Source organism: Dendrobates tinctorius, unplaced genomic scaffold (assembly GCF_039654945.1).
Source record: "Dendrobates tinctorius isolate UK_male_01 unplaced genomic scaffold, ASM3965494v1 ptg000057l, whole genome shotgun sequence".
Lineage (NCBI taxonomy): Eukaryota > Metazoa > Chordata > Amphibia > Anura > Dendrobatidae > Dendrobates > Dendrobates tinctorius.
Window position 1 is genome coordinate 124,999 of NW_027361725.1, and position 20,188 is coordinate 145,186.

Below are 20,188 nucleotides of genomic sequence, written 5' to 3' on the forward strand. Positions count from 1 at the left end.
TGCCGGGTCCTGAGCAGGAGAGGAGACTATGGTTTTTTGTTTTTTTTTTGCAGCAGCAGCATATGAGTGCATAATATATGGAGCATCTTATAGGAGCAGCATATGGGGGGCATATTCTACGGAGCAGCATATGAGGGCATATTCTATGGAGCATTTTATGGGGGAATAATCTATGGAGCATATTCTATGGAGCATCTAATGGTGCCATAACCTTTATGGAGCATTACATGGGGCATATTATTCTATGGAGCATCTTATGGGGGCATTAACCCTTGTGCAGCATTATATGGGGTGTATTTTGTATGGAGCATCTTATGGGGCCCTTCATGAACTGTATGAAGCATTATATGGGGGTCCTGATTCAATATGGATATTCAAAAACATTTAACCTACTGATGTCCCAATTAATTTTACTTTTATTGGCATCCATTTTAATTTTTGAAATTTACCAGTAGCTGCTGCATTTTGCACCCTAGGCTTATATGCGAGTCAATAAGTTCTCCCAGTTTTTTGTGGCAAAATTAGGGGGTCGGCTTATACACGAGTATATTCGGTACATGCATTTAAGAAAAAAAATTTGTGCTCAAAAAGTGGCCAAATCCCTTTAAGAACATCTTACTTACGTGATGCCTTGTGATAAAAATCAAGTGTTACTTCTTCCTCAGGAGACTTGTGTAACTGATGTTTTTCTTCTGTCAAACCCAAAGCTATAATATGAAGTGCCTAGGATAATATAAAGACATCATTTGCTAATCATCAGGCAATACCAGACAGCATATTAGACATTAAATATGAGCAAGAATGAAAAGAGAAAGAAAGGACAGCTTTGTGTGCGATTCATCAGCAATAAATAGTCTAAGGCTAGTTTCACACTTGCTTTTTTTTGCAGCGCGTTTTTCCCGCAAAAAAACGCATTGAAAAAACGCATACATAAGCATACAACTGCTGCGTTTTTTTCAAGCATTTTTATGAGCATGCATGAAAAAAACGCAGCGTTTTTATGCGTTTGTATGCGTTTTTAGTGCGTTTTTACCGCGTTTGCGTTTTTTTCCAACATCTTTAGGTGGCCCCTCACACTATCCAAACCATGACTTTACAAACCCTAACCCTGACCCTAACCCTAACCCTGACCCTAACCCTAACCCTAACCCAAATCATACTTAACCCTAACACAAACCCTAAACCCTAACCCTGACCCTAACCCTGACCCTAACCCTTAACAAAACCATACTTAACCCTAACCCTAACCCTGACCCTAACCCTAACAAAACCATACTTAACCCTAACCCTGACCCTAACCCTTAACCAAACCATACTTAACCCTAATCCTGACCCTGACCCTAACCCTGACCCTAACCCTTAACAAAACCATACTTAACCCTAATCCTGACCCTAACCCTGACCCTAATCCTTAACAAAACCATACTTAACCCTAACCCTGACCCTAACCCTGACCCTAACCCTTAACAAAACCATACTTAACCCTAACCCTGACCCTAACCCTGACCCCAACCCTGACCCTAACCCTTAACAAAACCATACTTAACCCTAATCCTGACCCTAACCCTAACCCTGACCCTAACCCTTAACAAAACCATACTTAACCCTAATCCTGACCCTAACCCTGACCCTAACCCTTAACCAAACCATACTTAACCCTAACCCTGACCCAAACCCCAACCCTAACCCTAACCCTAAACCCCCTTAACTAACCCTAACTCTAACCCAAACCCCTAAATTCCATGGTTAAAAAAAAAAAACGCATATGCAAAAAAACGCATACATGAGCATGCCAGTGCGCACATATGCGCATCCATAGGCTATAATGGCCATTTTTAGCGCAAAACGTGCGCATATGTGCGCATGCGCTTTTTTGCAGGGCCAAAAAATGCAACATGCTGCGTCTGGAAAATACCAACGCACACCCCAAAAAAACGCAGCGCATGAAAATCGCATACATGCGCTTACCAGCGCGCAGGTATGCGCACCCATGTTAAATATAGGGGAAAAAACGCATGCGCAGGTATGCGTTTTTTTCCAGCGCTAAAAAACGCAAATGTGAAACCAGCCTAAGATGGTGAAGTGAGAAATTATAGGCATAAACTTAAATTTATGGGATCAAATAACTAAAAACTGTCATGTGCATATGTATTCATTCTTTTTGCTATGAAGCCTCTAAAAATTTCTGGTGTAAGCAATTACCTTCATTAGTCCAATATGCAGTGAAATGACGTCCCCGTGTGCAATCTAAGTGTCACATGTCTGTCAGTATATACGCATTATCTTTTCTGAAAGGCCTCAGAGGCTGCATCATCATTAAGAAAGAGACACCACTAACCAAACATCATGAAGACCAAGGAGATCTCCAAACAAGTTAAGGACAAAGTTGTTGAGAAGTACAAGTAAGGGTTGGGTTATTAAATTGAAAAAAAATATCCCAATCTCTGATGATCCCCCGGAGCACCCTTCAATATGGATTCATATCATCAAATGCAAAGAACAAGGTACCATCACAAACCTGCCAAGAGGGTGCCGCCCACCGAAACCATCAGCCTGGGGCAAGGAGGGCATTAATCAGAGAGGCAGCACAGAAACCAAATGGGAACTCTACAGCTCCTTCAGGGTTACTAAGTAGAGACTGGAGTCTGTCCATACAACCACAATAAGCCGTACACTCCACAGAGTTGGCCTTTATTGAAGAGTGTGCAGAAAAAGCAGCCTTTACTTACACAAATTGTATGGCTCATTTTGAGTTTGCTAAAAGATATGGTGGAGACTCCTTAAATGAATGGAGGAAGGTGCTCTGGTCAGATGAGACCAAAATTGAACTATTTGGCCACCAAGATAAAATGCTATGTCAGGCGCCAAACCAACACAGCTCATCACCCCAAGAACACCATCCCCAGACTGAAACATGGTGGTGGCTGCATCATGCTGTGGGGATAGAAAAAAAATTGTTCGAGTCGAGGAGAAAATGGATTGTGCGAAATATATTAGGGATATTCTTCAGTAAAAACAGTTACAGGCCATCAGTGATTTGAGACTGGGATGGAGCTTCACCTTCCAACAAGCAACACTCGAGTTGATTAAGGGGAAACGTGCAAAATAATAATAAATTTTATTTCTATAGCGCTGACATATTCCGCAGCACTTTACATTTCAGAGGGGATTTGTACAGACAATAGACATTACAGCATAACAATAATCACACAGATTATAACAAATACCAAGAGGAATGAGGGCCCTGCTTGCAAGCTTACAATCTATAAGGAAAGCAGTAGACACGAAAGGTGGGTGATAATTGCCCTGATCGTATGGACCAGCCATAATGTTAAGTGTGTAACAGTACAGATGCAGAGGGCTAAAGGATGCATAAAGCATATGGGAACATGATGCAGGGATCCTGGTTATGGTAAAACTTTTGACTGTGCCACCCAGGGATAGATTAGGTTAATGTGTTGAGGCGGTAGGCCAGTCTGAATAAATGCGTTTTCAGGGCACGTTTAAAATTGAGGGGATTGGGGACTAATCGTATTGACCTGGGAAGTGCATTCCAAAGAATTGGCGCAGCACGTGTAAAGTCTTGGAGACGGGAGTGGGAGGTTCTGATTGAGGATGCTAACCTCAGGTCATCAGCAGAACGGAGGGCGCGGGTAGGGTGGTATACTGAAACAAGGGAGGAGATGTAAGGTGGTGCTGAGCCATGGAGGGCTTTGTGGGTGAGGGTAATAAGTTTATACTGAATTCTGGAGTGGATGGGTAGCCATTGTAATGACTGGCACAAGGTAGAGGCATCGGTGTAACGATTGGTGAGGAATATGATCCTGGCTGAAGCATTAAAAGACATATTGGAGAAGGGAGAGTTTGGTAAGAGAGAGACTGATAAGAAGAGAGTTACAATAGTCCAGACGAGAATGAATAAGAGAAACAGTAAGAGTTTTTGCGGAGTCAAAAGTAAGAAAAGGTCGAATTCTAGAAATGTTTTTGAGGTGCAGATGACAAGAGCGAGCCAGTGATCGAATGTGGGGGGCAAAGGAAAGCTCGGAATCAAGTATGACACCAAGACAGCGGGCCTGTTGCTGGGGAGTAATAGTGGAACCACACACGGAAATGGCAATGTCGGGTATAGGTACATTAGTAGTGGGAGGAAACACAAGGAGTTCAGTCTTTGACAGGTTCCGTTTCAGATATAGTGAGGACATGATGTTAGACACAGCGTTTAGACAATCGCCGGTGTTTTCTAGAAAGGCTGGCGTGATGTCAGGAGAAGCGTATAATTGGGTGTCGTCAGCATAGAGATGGTACTGGAAACCAAATCTACTGATTGTTTGACCAATAGGGGCAGTGTACAAAGAAGAGGAGGGTGCCTAGGACTGATCCTTGAGGAACCCCAACAGTAAGGGGAAGGTGAGAGGAGGAGGAACCAGCAAAAGATACAGTAAAGGAGCGGTCAGAGATAGAAGAACCAGTAGAGAACGGTATCCTTGAGGCCAATGGAACGGAGTATAGTGAGGAGGAGCTGATGATCCACAGTGTTGAATGCTGCAGAGAGATTCAAAAGAATTAGCATGGAGCAATGACCATATGATTTAGCTGTTAGTAGATCATAAAGACTTTAGTGAGGGCAGTTTCAGTAGAGCGTAAAGAGCAGAAACCGGATTGGAGAGGGTCGAGAAGAGAGTTATCAAAGAAATAGCGGATAAGGCGGGAGAGACAGGTCTATAGTTAGCGGCACAGTTTTGGTCGACGGATGGTTTTTTTTAAGTAGTGATTTATGATGGCATGCTTAAATGAGGAGGGAAAGATACCAGAAGAGAGAGAGATGTTAAATATTTTAGTTAGGTGAGGGGTGACAGTAGGGGAAAGGGACTAGAGGAGATGTGATGGGAACGGGTCACTGGTGCAAGTGGTTGGGCGAGAAGATGCAAGGAGCCCGCTTACTACTTCTTCTGTGACTGGTTCAAAATCAGAGTGAGCTAGATGCAGTGGGGGAGGGAGGACAGTGCATGGTATGAGGTGATTGGGAGATAATTTCCTGTCGGATCTGGTCAATTTTTTCTTTGAAGTAATTGGCCAGATCGTCAGCTCGGAGCTCCGTGGTTGGGGCCCGTACTCTTGGGATGAGTAGAGAATGAAAAGTGTCAAAGAGATGTTTAGGGTTATTGGACAGTGAGGCGATGAGGGTGTTGAAATAGGTTTGTTTGGAGAGGTGAAGGGCAGTGTTGTATGCTCTAAGCATAAACTTATAATGGATGAAATCTTCGTGTAGATAGGATTTTCTCCACAGACGTTCGGCGCACCTGGAGCACCGCTGCAGGAAACGTGTTTGCAGGGTGTGCCAGGGTTGTCGCCATCTATGTTGTGGTGTTCTATTCAGGGCTGTGGAGTCGGTAAGCCACAGTTGAGACTCCGACTCCTGGATTTTATGAGGCTCCGACTCCGGCTCCGACTCCTTCATAAATGGCCAATTCATAACAACAAATTTACTGTTGTAAAATATTAAACATCGTGCTTATTCAGTTTCTCACCCTCATATAAGTAATCAGACCACTTAGAGCAAAAACTACATTTATTAGAATACAATTAGAATATAGCAAATAACTTTTCTAAACTTTTCTAAACTGTAAGTAAATATGCAATAAACACTTGTATGCAGTTAAGAAGAAATCTATAAATTTGTCCTCAGAAAAAGTATTGCCTCTGTCAGATCCTCCTTCATGGATACCCTCAAATCTGATCTAATTATTTTGAGAGCAGAGAACAACCTCTCTACACTAACTTGTGTTGGTGGCAAAGCAGTAACCACTCGGGCAACATCTCTGACAATGTCAGGATACAGAGGAATCGCTTGTTGCACTGTTATTTTTGATGAACGGTGAAATTTCTCAATTTCTTTTAGTGCACATGAAAAATTCTGCTGAAATGTACTGGCTGTGTTCCTTGATGGGGATGACTCTTATTCTATGCGGGAACGCTTTGCACAGTCCTTGTGATCCAAATATTTTTCGAAATTAAATTCTTCGTCAGTTGATGATGAGGGTGAAGATGTGGCAGGACGACCAAATTCTTCTTGTTCCTCCTGACCGTTCTGCAACCCTTTCATCCTTACTGCCATTTCAAACAGAGCTTCTTTTCCTTTACTTAGCTGTTGATCATCTACAAGAATCCGATGCATTGGGTCTACATAAACAGCTGCCAAAAGAATGTTATTTTGTAATAGTAGCTCCTCTCTCTGTTTCATTGATGTAGCAATGCCACTTGCAATTAACCCTCCTCTTTGGGACAGGCGAAACATCATGTTCTTCCACTCCTTTAAGAAAATACCTGGAGTTAAGTCCTCTGCTTGTAATTTTTTAGTCACTGTAAATGGGTGCTCTAGCAATTTTTACAGCTCAGTCACCTGATTCCACTGACTTTCATTTAGCGTCAGTTGAGGGTTAGCCATGTCTACAAGAAAGGACAAACAAATCGGACATTGATGGCAAAATAGTTCACTCTGACGTGTGCAGGCATCCATTTTAAGAAACAAAGCGTCCCTTGAGAGTTTTTTTAAGTTCTTCCTTTTGTTTAAAAGCTTCTTCGATTACTAATTTTCTTTTTTAACCAAAGATTTTTTATTATATTCAAATGTCGTTATAATTACATTTAGGCAAAGCTTTCAAATCATCTCCATTGCATACAGAAAAAATACACGACATTCAATTTCCTCCCCGTCAAAAAAAAAAAAAAGAAAAAAAAAGAGAAGAAAAGCAAACCCAACCTCCTCCCTCCTCCCTCCCCCCCTTCCCAACTGCAAAACAGACTTTCTCAATGTGACCACATGGCCCAGATTTTTTCAAAGTGTGCCTCTGTATGTCGTCTTCTATAAATTCTCTCTTCCAATCGGATTACGTTATTCACACGAGTGACGAACTCCCCAATCGTTGGGGGTTCAGCATCGATCCATTTTTGTGCGATCAGCTTACGGGCAATATATAAGAGTTTTGCTATGATGGACTTAAAGGCACTCCCCACCGACACCTCCTCCACGTACCCCAACACACACGTTATTGGGTCCCTTCCTATCTCACATCGGTATATCTTCTCAACAAGCCCTATAACCTCCTCCCAGTATGACGAGAGTCTTGGACAAGACCAGAGCATATGAAGCATTCCCGTAGGTTCATACCCACATCTTGGACAATCCGCATTGTCCCTCAAGCCCATTTTCCTCATAAGTTCTGGGGTCTTATATGTTCTATGTACAATATATAGTTGCGATACCCTACCTGGCTCACTCTAAGAGAGTTTAGGTATGTACTCTAAAATAGTTTCCCATGTTTCATCTACTATTTCCCCCACTTCTCTCTCCCATTTAGATTTTACTGTTAGGGGAAACCCAGCCAAGTAAGAGTATAATAAATCTCTATAGATGGTAGAGATAACACCTCTCGTACCCCCGGACGCACACACATAGTCCAACACCACATCCCTCTGTACCGTCATATTCGTTGTCTGTTTCTGCGCTTGAAATGCATGCCTGAGACCGAAATATCGAAATTCCCCACTACGGGAGAGTCCAAACTCTTCTTTTAGGACAGAAAAAGGCTTGATCTCGGACCCCTCTAATAGTTGCCACACACATTGCAAACCTCTCCTCTCCCAATCGATAAAATCCTTCAGTTTATATAGTTCCGATAGGTTCACATTATCCCAGATAGGTGTGTATATCGTCAGTTCCTCAACTCTTCTAAGAAGTTTGATAAGCTGCCATATTTTGTGCATTAGTCCAAATGTGGGTATGTCCTTCCCAAATCTCCCAAAGCTTCCTGCTTCTAGACTTTGTACCAATGTTCTCTTGTTGGTCAGTTGGGCCAAAATTTCCCCCATAACGCTCAAGTTCCCCTCCTCTCGCCAGCCCCTAAAGTGCTGCCCCTGCGTTGCTACAAAGTATATCCATGGATTTGGCGCCGCCAACCCACCCTCTTCCTTCCCCCTTTGCAGTATTTCCAATTTAATTTTTGCTTGTTTTTTCCCCCAGATCAATTCTCTAAAAATGGTATTAATTTTGTAAAATTTTTTCTTTGGGATCCAAACCGGGGCATTATGGAGGACATACATCAACTGAGGCATCATTATCATTTTAATTAGATTCGTCCTCCCCACTATTGATAGTACTAGTTTACACCATGCTGTCGTCTTAACTTTAAATTTAACTAGTAATGGGTCCAAGTTTAGTTAGAGAAATCTAGATATAGGCATTGATACCCATATTCCGAGGTATTTAAACTCCTTAACTACTTTCAAGTGTCCAACTGCCTCCCCCACATCTCGACATCCCAACTCTCTATCAATCCCCATGATACATGACTTGTCCCAATTAATTCTCAATCCGGAAAAGAATCCAAATTTCCCTATAAGGCCCATGACCTCAGTCAGTGCTTCTCCGCCGACTTTTAAGAATAGGAGTATATCATCTGCGTATAGGGCGATCTTTTCCTCCAATTCCCCATATCTAAAGCCTTGTATTTCTTTGGAGTTACGAATTTTAATCGCTAACGGTTCCATCGCCACAGCAAATAACGGCGACAATGGACATCCCTGACGAGTTCCTCTGAACAACCCAAATGCCTCCGAGGTCTCCCCATTAATCCTAATATATCCTTTCGGGTCTACATACAGTAACTTAACCCAGGAGATAAATCTGTGCCCAAATCCCATACATTTCAGTACTACCCATAAATAATTCCACTCTACCCTGTCAAATGCTTTCCGTGCGTCCAGTGAGGCCACCACCCTTTCCCCCCTATTATCTGCTGGGATTTGAATATTTAAAAACAGTCTTCGCAGGTTAATGGCGGTAGATCTATTTTGTAATAACCCTGATTGGTCTGGATGTATCAATTTTGGAACAACTCTAGACATTCGTATCGCCAACATTTTGGCTAGTATTTTAACATCTGATGTCCATAACGATATTGGTCTATAGGATTCTACGGATGAGGCATCTTTCCCTTCCTTAGGAATCACCACGATTACAGCCTCCCTCATAGATCTTGGCAATACCCCCTTCTCTGCTGCCACCTCAAATACATGCTTAAGTTTAGGCGCTACTATTTCTATTAATTCTTTGTACACTTCACCCGGGATCCCGTCAGATCCAGGTGACCTGTCATTTGTTAATGATAGGATAGCCTTCTCTACCTCTTCCACAGTAAATAATTCTTCCAAGTTTTGTTTATCAATATCGTCTAACTTAGGTAACTATCTCTTGTAAGTATCTATCCATCTCCAGATCCGAGGCCCTCAATTCCGAAGTATACAATTCTACATAGTATTCCTTAAAACATTCCAATATCCCGGCGGTGTCCTTGTGAACTACCCCATCTTTAGTGACAATTTTATATATTTGTGAGGGTTTTTTCTGCGCTGCAGTAATCACTGATAATAAGTGTCCCACCTTTTCCCCCTCTTCATAGAACAATGCTTTTCGGAATGCCCTTTTCTTATCTATCCCTTGTAGATATAACTTATTTACTTCTTCTTGTGCTTCTTTTAATGCGTTTTGGGTGTCGGCATTGGGTCTAAATATCATTTCTTCCTCTGCCCAGCTGAGCCTATCTGCTGCCTCTTGGTTTACCTGCCTCATTCGCGTCTTCTGCCTCGAGATATCTCGTATGAATAGTCCCCGCAAGTAAGCTTTCATGGCGTCCCATACTATGAATGGATCAGCAGTGCCTTCGTTTAACTGAAAGAACTCAATATCATTTTTAATAGTTCCCATGTTTAAACATTTGAGCCATTCCGGATGAATTGTCCCCCCTGCTCTCCTCCCTTTTCCCATTCCCAATCTCAGACTAACCTCAACTGCCCTGTGATCGGAGATAAGTCTCTAAGTATTCCACCGTCCCAACCATTCTGTCCATGCCCCTATTACCTAGTGCTAAATCTATGCGTGATAAAGTGTGATACGAAGACGAATAACACGAAAAGCATTTCTTCCCCTCATTACGTACTCTCCATAAGTCTATCATATCCATTTCGCTAACATATGTCCCAAATGGAGTCATCCTGTCTTTCCTAGGGCAATTTCCCCCATTACCCGCCCGATCCCAATACTCATTCATAACATTATTAACGTCTCCTAATATTAGCACTGGACAATCCCCTCTCCCCCCAATCCACTCAAAAATCTCCTGCAGTTTCTTTTTCGAATATGGGGGTGGGATATAGAGGGCCACCACAATTTTGCATATTCCAGAAATTCGACAATGCAGAGAAACAAACTGTCCATCCTTATCTATGTAAGAATCAATTTCTTCATAATGAGTATGAGAGTGTATCAGTACAGATACTCCCCTTGCGTAAGCCGAATACATAGAGTGATAGGCCCGAGTGACCCATTTTTTCTCCAACCAATTTTCCTTTCCTTTAATCAAGTGAGTTTCTAATAGACATGCGATATCTGGGTTATGCTTTCTAATTTCTGCCATAACTGCCGCTCTTTTATTTGGATCTGACACTCCCCGTACGTTCCAACTTAGAATTTTTGCATCACCACTCATGTCCTAAAAATATAACCGATCTCCTGTGGTCACTATATTACATTGCAGTATGTGAACTCCCCCATAACAAGACCCCCCCCCCCCCTCCCCTTCATCCCAATCTAGCTGATTTTCTCTTTCCAACGAGAGAGGGTACAGCCAGCACCCAATTACTTTAAACCCATGTAAAGCCACTGAGTCTCCTTCGTTTGGCGTCCATCACTCCCTCCGTCAAAAACAAAAATACTCATCAATACTCATCAGGCCGCATAGCATTGTCTAACAAGGATAGTGCAATAATCATCAAAAAACACCCGGGGATCAACACCCCTAAAAATATTTCTGAAAAACCAGGTGCCTCGGGGCACAACATCAAAAAGAAAAAAGGATATATGTCCGAGAGTCACTACTTCATCCTTCTCCGTCTCTCTCTGCTCCCAGCTTGGAACAATTGTTCTCCATCCATTTGACGGCTTCTTCTGGGGTCGGGAAGAACTGAACAGACCCCAACGCTGCTACTCTCAGTTTAGCAGGATACATCATAGAATACTTCACTCCCAGCGCTCTCATTCCTTTCTTGACCTCGCCAAATTTCATCCGCATTTTCTGGACCTCTGCTGAATAGTCCGGATATATTTCAATACGGCTTCCATTAAACGTGAGGTCCTGCAGCTTCCTGGCTTCCCGGAGGATAGTCTATCTCTGCAATTCAGTATCCTGGCCAGCATAGTACGGGGAGCACTACCCGGCGGGAGGGGTCGTAGGGGGACACGATGTGCTCTCTCCACCGCGAACACCCTGGAAAGCGTGTCTCTGTCGAACTTGGATAGGATCCATTGCTCAATAAAGTCGGTGGGGTCGTTGCCCTCTGCTTTTTCCGGAAAACCCACAAATCTGAGATTGTTCCTCCTTGATCTATTTTCCAAATCGTCCTGTTCTAAGTGCACTTCTGATATCTTTTGGGCATGCTGGGTCTGAGTTTTCTGCATTTTATTTACAGAGTCCTCAGTGGTGCTCAACGTCTCTTCCACAGCACCCATCCTGGTATCTGCTTTGTTCAGTGCCTCCTTAATGCCAGTGATTTCTTCTTTAATCTTATCAACCCGGCTATTCAACCTAGTCAGTGTCCTTTTGCAGAACGACACCACCATAAAGACATCTTTCAAGGTTGGCTCTCATCATCAGCTCCACTGTCTTCCTCCTCAGACACACACTCAGGGGCAGCGAATTCCCCTCCCCCTCTTCTCCTGCGGCTTCATCGCTCACCCCCTCTCCCTCCAGCACTATACCTTCTTCGGTGTCCCCCTCCTCCTCTCTTGCAAAGCGCTGCAGCTTCTGAAGGATCTGTGATCTTTTACCAAAGCTCTCAGATTGTCTCCGCGCCTCCTCCACTTTCCCGGCGCCATCTTGTGCAGTCACGCTGCCATCCTTCCCGATATCTTTCTGCCTCCTCCTCCCCATCTCGGCGCTCCTCTGCACTCCCGGCGTCTCCTCCCGACTCTTGGGCACTCACTGTGCCAATAGATGTGCCCAGGTCAGTGTTAGAACGGCCTGATTAAGGATATTTCATAAAGCTGACGGCGGAGCTCCTCTGCCTAGCGTCCACTCACATCCGCGCTAGGCCACGCCCCCGATTACTAATTTTCTAATACTCTCTCTCTCTCCAGAGAAACACCAAGCTTGCGGGCCATTTCCCCATTCAGACACATAAAAGCTGGTCGTGAAAATAATGAAATAGGCACACTATCCTTTACAACAAGCTCTATGATCTGTTTTTTAAATGTATCCATTGTCACAGTAACTTTGTCACTGACAAAATATCTTGCAACTGATGGCTGCAAAGTTCTCTGCTCCTTTGTTTGGCTGGAAGAGCTGGGCACTGGCTCATTGGTTTGGATGCAGTCTTTCTCATCCACTGCTTTCAGTACTTCTGGATGAAAGCGCTGTAAATGTCTCTTTAGATTAGAAGCTCTGGTAGGAGCATTTTTATCTTTGCCTGAATATGCACTCATCTTGGCTTCACAGCATTTGTTTTCGTCTGGATCATTTGTCATACACTGACAGAAAACATTATGTCTATCTTGAGTGATGGTGAAATGTTCAAATACAGCTGATTTAATGTGATGCGTCTTTGACATTCTCAGGTTTTTAATTCTGCATTCACAATCCAAATGACAATTGTTTTTCCTAAAAACAATTGTACAAAATTATTGCCAGGTCGTACAACTGATATAGTGGTCAGTAATACTGTTATTATTCCTCATGTACTCACAGTTAACTGATGCAAAGTTTGTTGAAAGGATAATACTTCTTACAGTCTTCCTCTTCTGAGTAGCAGGCAGCTGTGAGATGCTTGGAAGACGCACACCTAGTACGATCTAGTCTAGAGGAGGAGCTTTACTACTAAGAATTTGCAACACATTTTCACTTTCAGTTTCATACATTGTAAGTAGGGGGGTTGGGGCAGCATGAGGTTAACCAAGTATAAGATTAGATAAGGGCAGTGGAGAACAGTGACACACAAGAAGTAAGAAATGTCTCTATCTCCAGCAGAACTGCTTATCACTGTTGTTCATAGTTTGATAGAACATATATATTTGAGTAACATTTATAAAATTCATATGAAAGTTCAATTATGAAATATTAATACATTTTTTTTTAAAGCTGGAGTCTGAGTCGGTACATTTCTACCGACTCCGACCAAAACTAACTCCGACTCCGACTCCACAGCCCTTCTATTTATAGGGGGTGCAAAATCATCCAGGGCACTTTGAAGTGTTTCATTGTAATGCTTCAATGCAAAATCAGGACATAAGAGGGAGGAGATAGGGGCCAATGAAGACTGCAAGTTCTTCATAAGTTTCTTTGTGTTAATGGCCTGTATGCTTCTATAAATATGGACAGTGGGGGTGACCCGAGCAGCCTGGCAGTTCTTGATAGAGAATGAAAGAAGATTGTGGTCAGAGAGCGGGAGAGGGGAGTTTGCAAAATCATCCACTGCACAAAGCCAAGAGAAGACCAAGTCGAGGGAGTTTCTGTCTTCATGCGTTGGAGAATTAGTAAGCTGCGAAAGGCCAAACGAGGAGGTTAGATATAAAAGGTCAGTAGCAGATGGGGAGAGGGGAAGAGCAATGCGGATGTTGAAATCTCCCATGATGAGGGTAGGGATGTCATAGGAGAGAAAATGTGGAAGCCAAGTGGCAAAATGATCCAGGAACTGTTGACAAGGGCCGGGAGGACGATACACCACCGCCACTCAAATGGAGAAGGGGGTGTAGAGTCTGACAGCATGGACCTCAAAAGAAGGGAAGACTAGTGAGGGTAGATGAGGGATAACCTGACAGGTACATTTTGGTGATAGGAGCAGACCAACGCCTCCACCTGCTCTATTGTCTGATCTTGGGGTATGAGAGAAGTGTAGTCCCCCGTATGAAAGAGCAGCAGCAGCGGTAGTGTCTGACGGCTGGATCCAGGTTTCAGTAAGAGCCAGGAGGTTAAGAGAATTAGAAAGGAAAAATGATAATTACTTACCGGTAATTTGATTTTCCAGAGCCATGACAGCACCGCACATGAGAGAAGGTACCCGCCCCCAGGAAACCTGTAGCAGAGACATAAGAAGGGGGGCGGCACCTCTCCACTCAGTTTGTTTCAGAGTATGCAAGGTAACCCGCCTTATTACTTTACATACATGTTATATGACAGCGCTACTAATATTCCCCTTCTCCTTTAAATCCATGTCTATATACATATATCTACACATCCAGATATAATTAAAAACCTCTGGTGCACCACACAACCATCACCAAGATAGGGCGGGAACAATGCGGTGCTGTCATGGCTCTGGAAAATCAAATTACCGGTAAGTAATTATCATTTTTTCCCTTCCCCATGACAGCACCGCACATGAGAGGAAAGATAGAATAGACTCCTAGGGTGGGACAACAGCAGACAACACTTTTCTCCCAAAGGCCAGATTTGAGGGCCCTAGGTCTAGTCTATAGTGTCGGAAGAAAGTGGATGGTGATGACCATACTGCTGCCTTACAGATCTGCTCAACTGAAGCATTTGCCCTTTCAGCCCAGGACGTGGCTATGGCTCTTGTAGAGTGAGCTGTTACACCCAGTGGGGGAGTCTGGTTTGAACAAGAGTAAGCTAGTGCAATACCCATACGAAGCCATCGTGCAATCGTTGACTTTGAAGCTTTTTTACCCCTGTTTGTCCCCTGAAAGGAGACAAAAAGGGCTGAAGACTGTCGCCATGGTTTTGAGGCTTCTATATATTGAAGCAGGCAACGTCTGACATCTAAACAATGGAAGGTTTCCTCTCCCTGGGATTTGGGTTTCGAACAAAACGAGGGCAAAATTATCTCCTGCTCCCTGTGGAATTTACCTTTGGTAGGAAGGCTGGATCAGTTTTTATGATCACTCTATCATCCAAAAAGGTGGTATATGGTGGATTTACAGATATCGCCTGCAGCTCGCAAACACGACGAGCTGAGGTTAGGGCCACCAGGAGTACTGTTTTTAGTGTCAGCGCCTTTATTGGTATGGAAGCAATCGGTTCGAATGGAGATGCTGTCAGTGCCCTTAATACTAAATTTAGATCCCAGGGAGCTACCTTAGGTGTTAATTTTGTGGGCCTGGATGTGAAGGAGGCCCGAATGAATCTATAGATCCATGAGTGATCTGCCAGTTTTTGATCAAACAATGCACCCAGGGCCGATACCTGCACTTTTAAGGTGCTTGTGGATAGTCCTTTTTCCAGCCCTTTCTGGAGGAACTCTAGGATCTCCTTTATTGGTATTTTCTGGGCTGTTCTAGTCAATTGTCAGCCCGTGAACTAAGAATTTTTCCCAAATTTTTTGGTATTTTTGTGAAGTTACCTCCTTCCTGCTAGCGAGCAGGGTGGTTACTAACGGGACTGAGAACCCTTTTGCTAGAAGGAGTCCCCTCTCAAGTTCCACGCAGTGAGGTGCAGCCCGTGAACTCTGGTGTGTTCCACTGGGCCCTGGTATAGCGGATTCGGGGTATGTGGGAGGATCCATGGGTCCGAGATAGACATGCGTCTGAGCCATGTGAACCATGCCCTTTTCGGCCAGAAGGGCGCAATCAGGATTATTCGAGCTTTTTCCTGCCGGATCTTTTTTAAGACTACTGGAATCAATGCCAACGGGGGGGAACGCATATGCCAGGTGAAATTTCCACAGGTGTAGTAGCGAATCCACCCCCTCTGGCCGCTCTCTTGGATTTAGGGAGAAGAACCTGTCCACTTTCCGATTTTCCCTGGTGGCAAACAAGTCTACTTCTGGTGTGCCCCAGGCAGCACAGATTTCCCCAAATATTTTTTGACTTAGGGACCATTCTCCCTGGTGTAGTACATGACGGCTTAAATAATCGGCCAGATAATTGTCTGCCCCCTTTAAATGTGTACCCGATAAGGATAGAATATTGTTTTCTGCCCAAGCGAATAATTCCCTGGCCTCTGCCATAAGGGTTGCCGACCTTGTACCCCCTTGTCTGTTTATGTATGCTATGACCGTGCTGTTGTCGGATAATATGGTGACATGTTTCCCTTGTACTTTTCGCTTTACCAGGGGAAGGGCTCGCCTTACGGCTGCCAGTTCTTTTAGATTTGAGGATGCCTCCCTCATTCCGGGTTCCCACTGGCCCTGTAGGGTTTGTTTCCCTATGTGTGCCCCCCAACCACAGACTTGCATCCGTGGTCAATACCACCGAGTTTTGAGTCGTCCAGGGCACTTCTCTGTTTAGATTTTCGGTGCTCAGCCACCATTTTAGGGACTCCTGCACTTGAGGGGAGAGGATAATCTCCCGATCTAGATTGGAAATACTCTTCTCCTGCTCAGACAGGATCTGCCACTGTATTTCTCTCGTATGGCTTTGTGCCCACCGGACCGCTGGAATTGTCGCTGTTAACGTGCCCAGGAGCGACATTGCTTCTCTTACTGGTATGGCTCGACCAGACTGTATCCGTTGTATTTTTTTGTGGATAGCTCCAATTTTCCTTCCTGGAAGGCTGCACTGTTGTTTTAATGAGTCCAACTGAATTCCCAGGAATTCTTGTGACTGTACTGGAGTTAATTTGGACTTTTTCAGATTGATCATCCAGCCTAACCTGGTTAATATCTTCAGGACCCTTGTAACCGCCTTTTCGCAGTTTTCCCTGCTGTTTGCTATAACCAGGAAATCGTCCAGATAAGGTACTAACAGGATATTTTCCCTTCTTATAAAGGACGCTACTTCCCCGATGATTTTCGTAAATATACGCGGGGCTACTGATACCCCGAAGGGTAGGCACCGGTACTGTAGATGAGTGGGGATTTGAGCAACCTCTACTACCAGTCTCAGATATTGTTGGTGTTCTTCCCATATTGGGACATGGTAATAGGCATCGGTAAGATCTATTACTGCCATGTAGCAACCTGGGTCGAGTAGTTTTACTGCTGACCAAGGTCTCCATTTTGAATTTTTCTGTTCTGCTGTATTGGTTCAGGGCTTTGAGATTGAATATTGTTCTTAGTGACCCATCTGGTTTTGGCGTGAGGAACAGAGTACTGTAAAACCCTTTCCCTTTCTGATGAGATGGTACTTTTATAAGTACCTCTTTTTGAATGAGGAGCTGGATCTCCTTTTCTAATGTAGCCTGATTCTTCTTGGCTACCCAGGTCACTTTTAGTCTCTGAGGAGGAAGGGTTAGAAAACTGAGTCGTAGGCCCTCGGCCAACAGATTGGTTACCCACTTTGAGGTGGGCAATGCTACCCACTGATGGACAAAGAATCGAAGCCTTCCCCCAACCGCCCTGGCGTCATTGCTTGGTATCGGGTCTCGGGGTGGTTCTACTAAAGAGCAAACCTCTCTCCTTCCTTCCCCTCCAGGGCCTACCCCGCGTGGATCTATCGTCTGGCCGCCCTCGGCTCCCTCTATTCCCTGTTCCACGAAAGGACAAGTGAGCCTCAGTCCACCGACGCCTAGGGAAGGGGGTTGGAAACCGTTTTTTCTTATCTGATGCTTTTTCCAAAATTTCGTCCAGTGCTTTTCCAAATAAGTATTGGCCCTCACAGGGGACGGCACAGAGTTTAACCTTTGACTGGAAATCTGCATACCAGTTTTTTAACCAAAGTGTTCTGCGGCCTGAATTAGAAAGGGCGCATGCACGGGCAGCACCTCAGACGGAATCTACTGCGGCGTCAGCCAGGAATCCTGCTGCTTTCTGTAGGAAAGGTATTGCCTCCAGCAGTGTCTCTCTTGGGCATTTATTCTTAATTTGGTCACTTAATTCGTCTAACCACCTGACCATAGCACGTGCCGTACAAGTGGCAGCCACCCCTGGTTTAAACGACCAAGCTGATGCTTCCCAAGCAGCTTTTAGAAAAGCATCTGCTTTCTTGTCAAGGGGGTCTTTTAGGGCGCCCATATCTTCAAATGGCAATGCTATCCCTTTGGATGTACTAGCAATAGCGGCATCTAGTCTGGGCGCCTTTTCCCATTTATCACATACCTCCTCATCAAACGGGTATTTTCGTTTGAGCGCCTGCGGTATGGACATTTTTTTGTTGGGTTTTTTCCACTCTCTCTTGATTAAATTTAGCAGGTTATCATGGAAGGGAAAAACTCTTCGCTTTTTCCCCTCAAGATTGCTAAACATAGCATCTTGAATTGATTTAGGCTCTTTTGGCGTCTCAAGTCCCATTGTGGACCTTACAAGTTTTAGCAATTTCCCAATGTCCTCAGATAGAAAATATGGACGCCCCTTTTCCTCGTCCGAGGAGTCTAGGTTTGAATCCGAGGCCCCTATCTCCCCTTGCTCTTCCTCAGACTCAATATCAGTAGTTATCTCTGTGGGAGGCAGTGGGGGCGGGGGTGAGGAAGGCGTTATATCGGTGCTATGTGTGGCCTGCTCTTTTATTTCCTCTTTCACCGTCGACTTTAATTGATCCCGGATCATAGGTTTAATGCTTTGGAGCAGGGATGGTGACTCTTCGGCCACTGTCTTTTTAATGAACGAGCGACAGAGTCGCTTGTCATACGTTTTAGCTAGGGCCTTTTTACATAACGCACACTTAGTTCTTTTGTTTGGATGTGGCCTTTCCCTACAGAAAACATACACAGGGCCTTTGTTAATATTTTGTGCTGCCTTACAAAGGCACTCACCCGGCCCTCTGGGTACCCCGGCAGCTGGTAGCTTTTCCTCCTGGACTTGCTCTCCAACTTCAGGATCCATTTCGTTCTGCTGCTGGCTATACGTGGAGCCTGTGTGCAGCCTCTCTGGGACAAGTGGCGTCTGCCGCGACTCCCTTCTTATGGAGGAGCGGTGCGCGCTTCTGGGACTGCTCCCGCCTGGAAATGCCCAGTACACCGCTCCCCCGGCATGCGACGTCACTTCCGGTGCGACTCCGGAAGCCGTCGCCACTCAATCGGCGCCAGCGTCATGGTGGCCACGCCTACCCCGGCCCTGCCTCCCACTGGAGCGGCCGCCGGGGAGTCACAGGAGGAGGACGCCATTTGCAGCGCCCACAAGCTGGGCTGACAGGCGCGCGCGACCGCGCCCCCTGCCGCTCTCTCCCCCCGGACCTCGGCCTCCCGACCGGATCATCAGAGGGGGATCCCTCCAAGGTACCGCTCTGCCCCAGGCACCTGCCCGCAAGAAACAGGAAACCAAACTGAGGGGAGAGGTGCCGCCCCCCTTCTTATGTCTCTGCTACAGGTTTCCTGTTTCCTGGGGGCGGGTACCTTCTCTCATGTGCGGTGCTGTCATGGGGAAGGGAAAAAAGTCATGAATGAAGGAGAGCTTTTTACACACTGAGCGTGAATTCCAAAGTGCACAATTAAGAGAGACAGATGGCATGCAGGGAATATTAATAAGATTACAGGGGTTTCTGAGTGTAGCAGTTGGGGGGTTTGACTTTCTGTAACATGGGGGACCAGGGTAGGGAGCAATGTCTCCTGCGACTAGGAGGAGATAGAAAGAGTGAGCAGATGGTTAAGTGATTTGTGAGAGATTCTCTTATGATGAATGGTGCGACTGACTGGATCTGTGCAATTTAACAATGTGAAAAGAGCGTGAGTGCTATACATAGGAGAGGAAAGAACTGAGGGGCCGATATGGATAGAGTGTAGAGAGTTAATGCTAGGGCGGTGGATGTGTGTGAATGCAGTGGCCAGGATATAAATTACACAAATGCATATGGTATATATTTGTTGCACTCCAAATGTACTGGGAGTAACATAGTAACATAGTTATTAAGGTTGAAGGAAGACTTTAAGTCCATCTAGTTCAACCTATATCCTGTCCTAACCTGCCCTAACATGTTGATCCAGAGGAAGGCAAAAAGAACCCCATGTGGCAAACAGTAAGCTTCATATTGGGGAAAAAAATTCCTTCCCGACTCCACATACGGCAATCAGACTAGCTCCCTGGATCAACGCAATATTAAGGAAACTAGTGTATATAACCTATAATATTATACTTTTCAAGAAAGGCATCCAGTCCCTTCTTAAATTTTAGTAGGGAATCACTCATTACATCATATGGCAGAGAGTTCCATAGTCTCACTGCTCTTACAGTAAAGAATCCGCTTCTGAGTATGCTTAAACCTTCTTCCCTCCAGACGTAGAGGATGCCCCCTTGTCCCCGTCACAGGTCTAAG

The 20,188-nt window shown here is 44.7% G+C and overlaps 1 protein-coding gene across 3 annotated transcripts in view; it reads right to left on the reverse strand.

The window, feature by feature from the left end:
- Positions 1-20,188, reverse strand: part of UBR1 (ubiquitin protein ligase E3 component n-recognin 1) — a 361,652-nt gene that overhangs the window by 108,531 nt on the left and 232,933 nt on the right. For all 3 annotated transcript variants that reach the window (XM_073577633.1, XM_073577632.1, XM_073577631.1), the window contains one exon: positions 624-723. In XM_073577633.1, the coding sequence (XP_073433734.1) occupies positions 624-723 (100 nt within the window). The remainder of the gene's footprint in view (positions 1-623; positions 724-20,188) is intronic.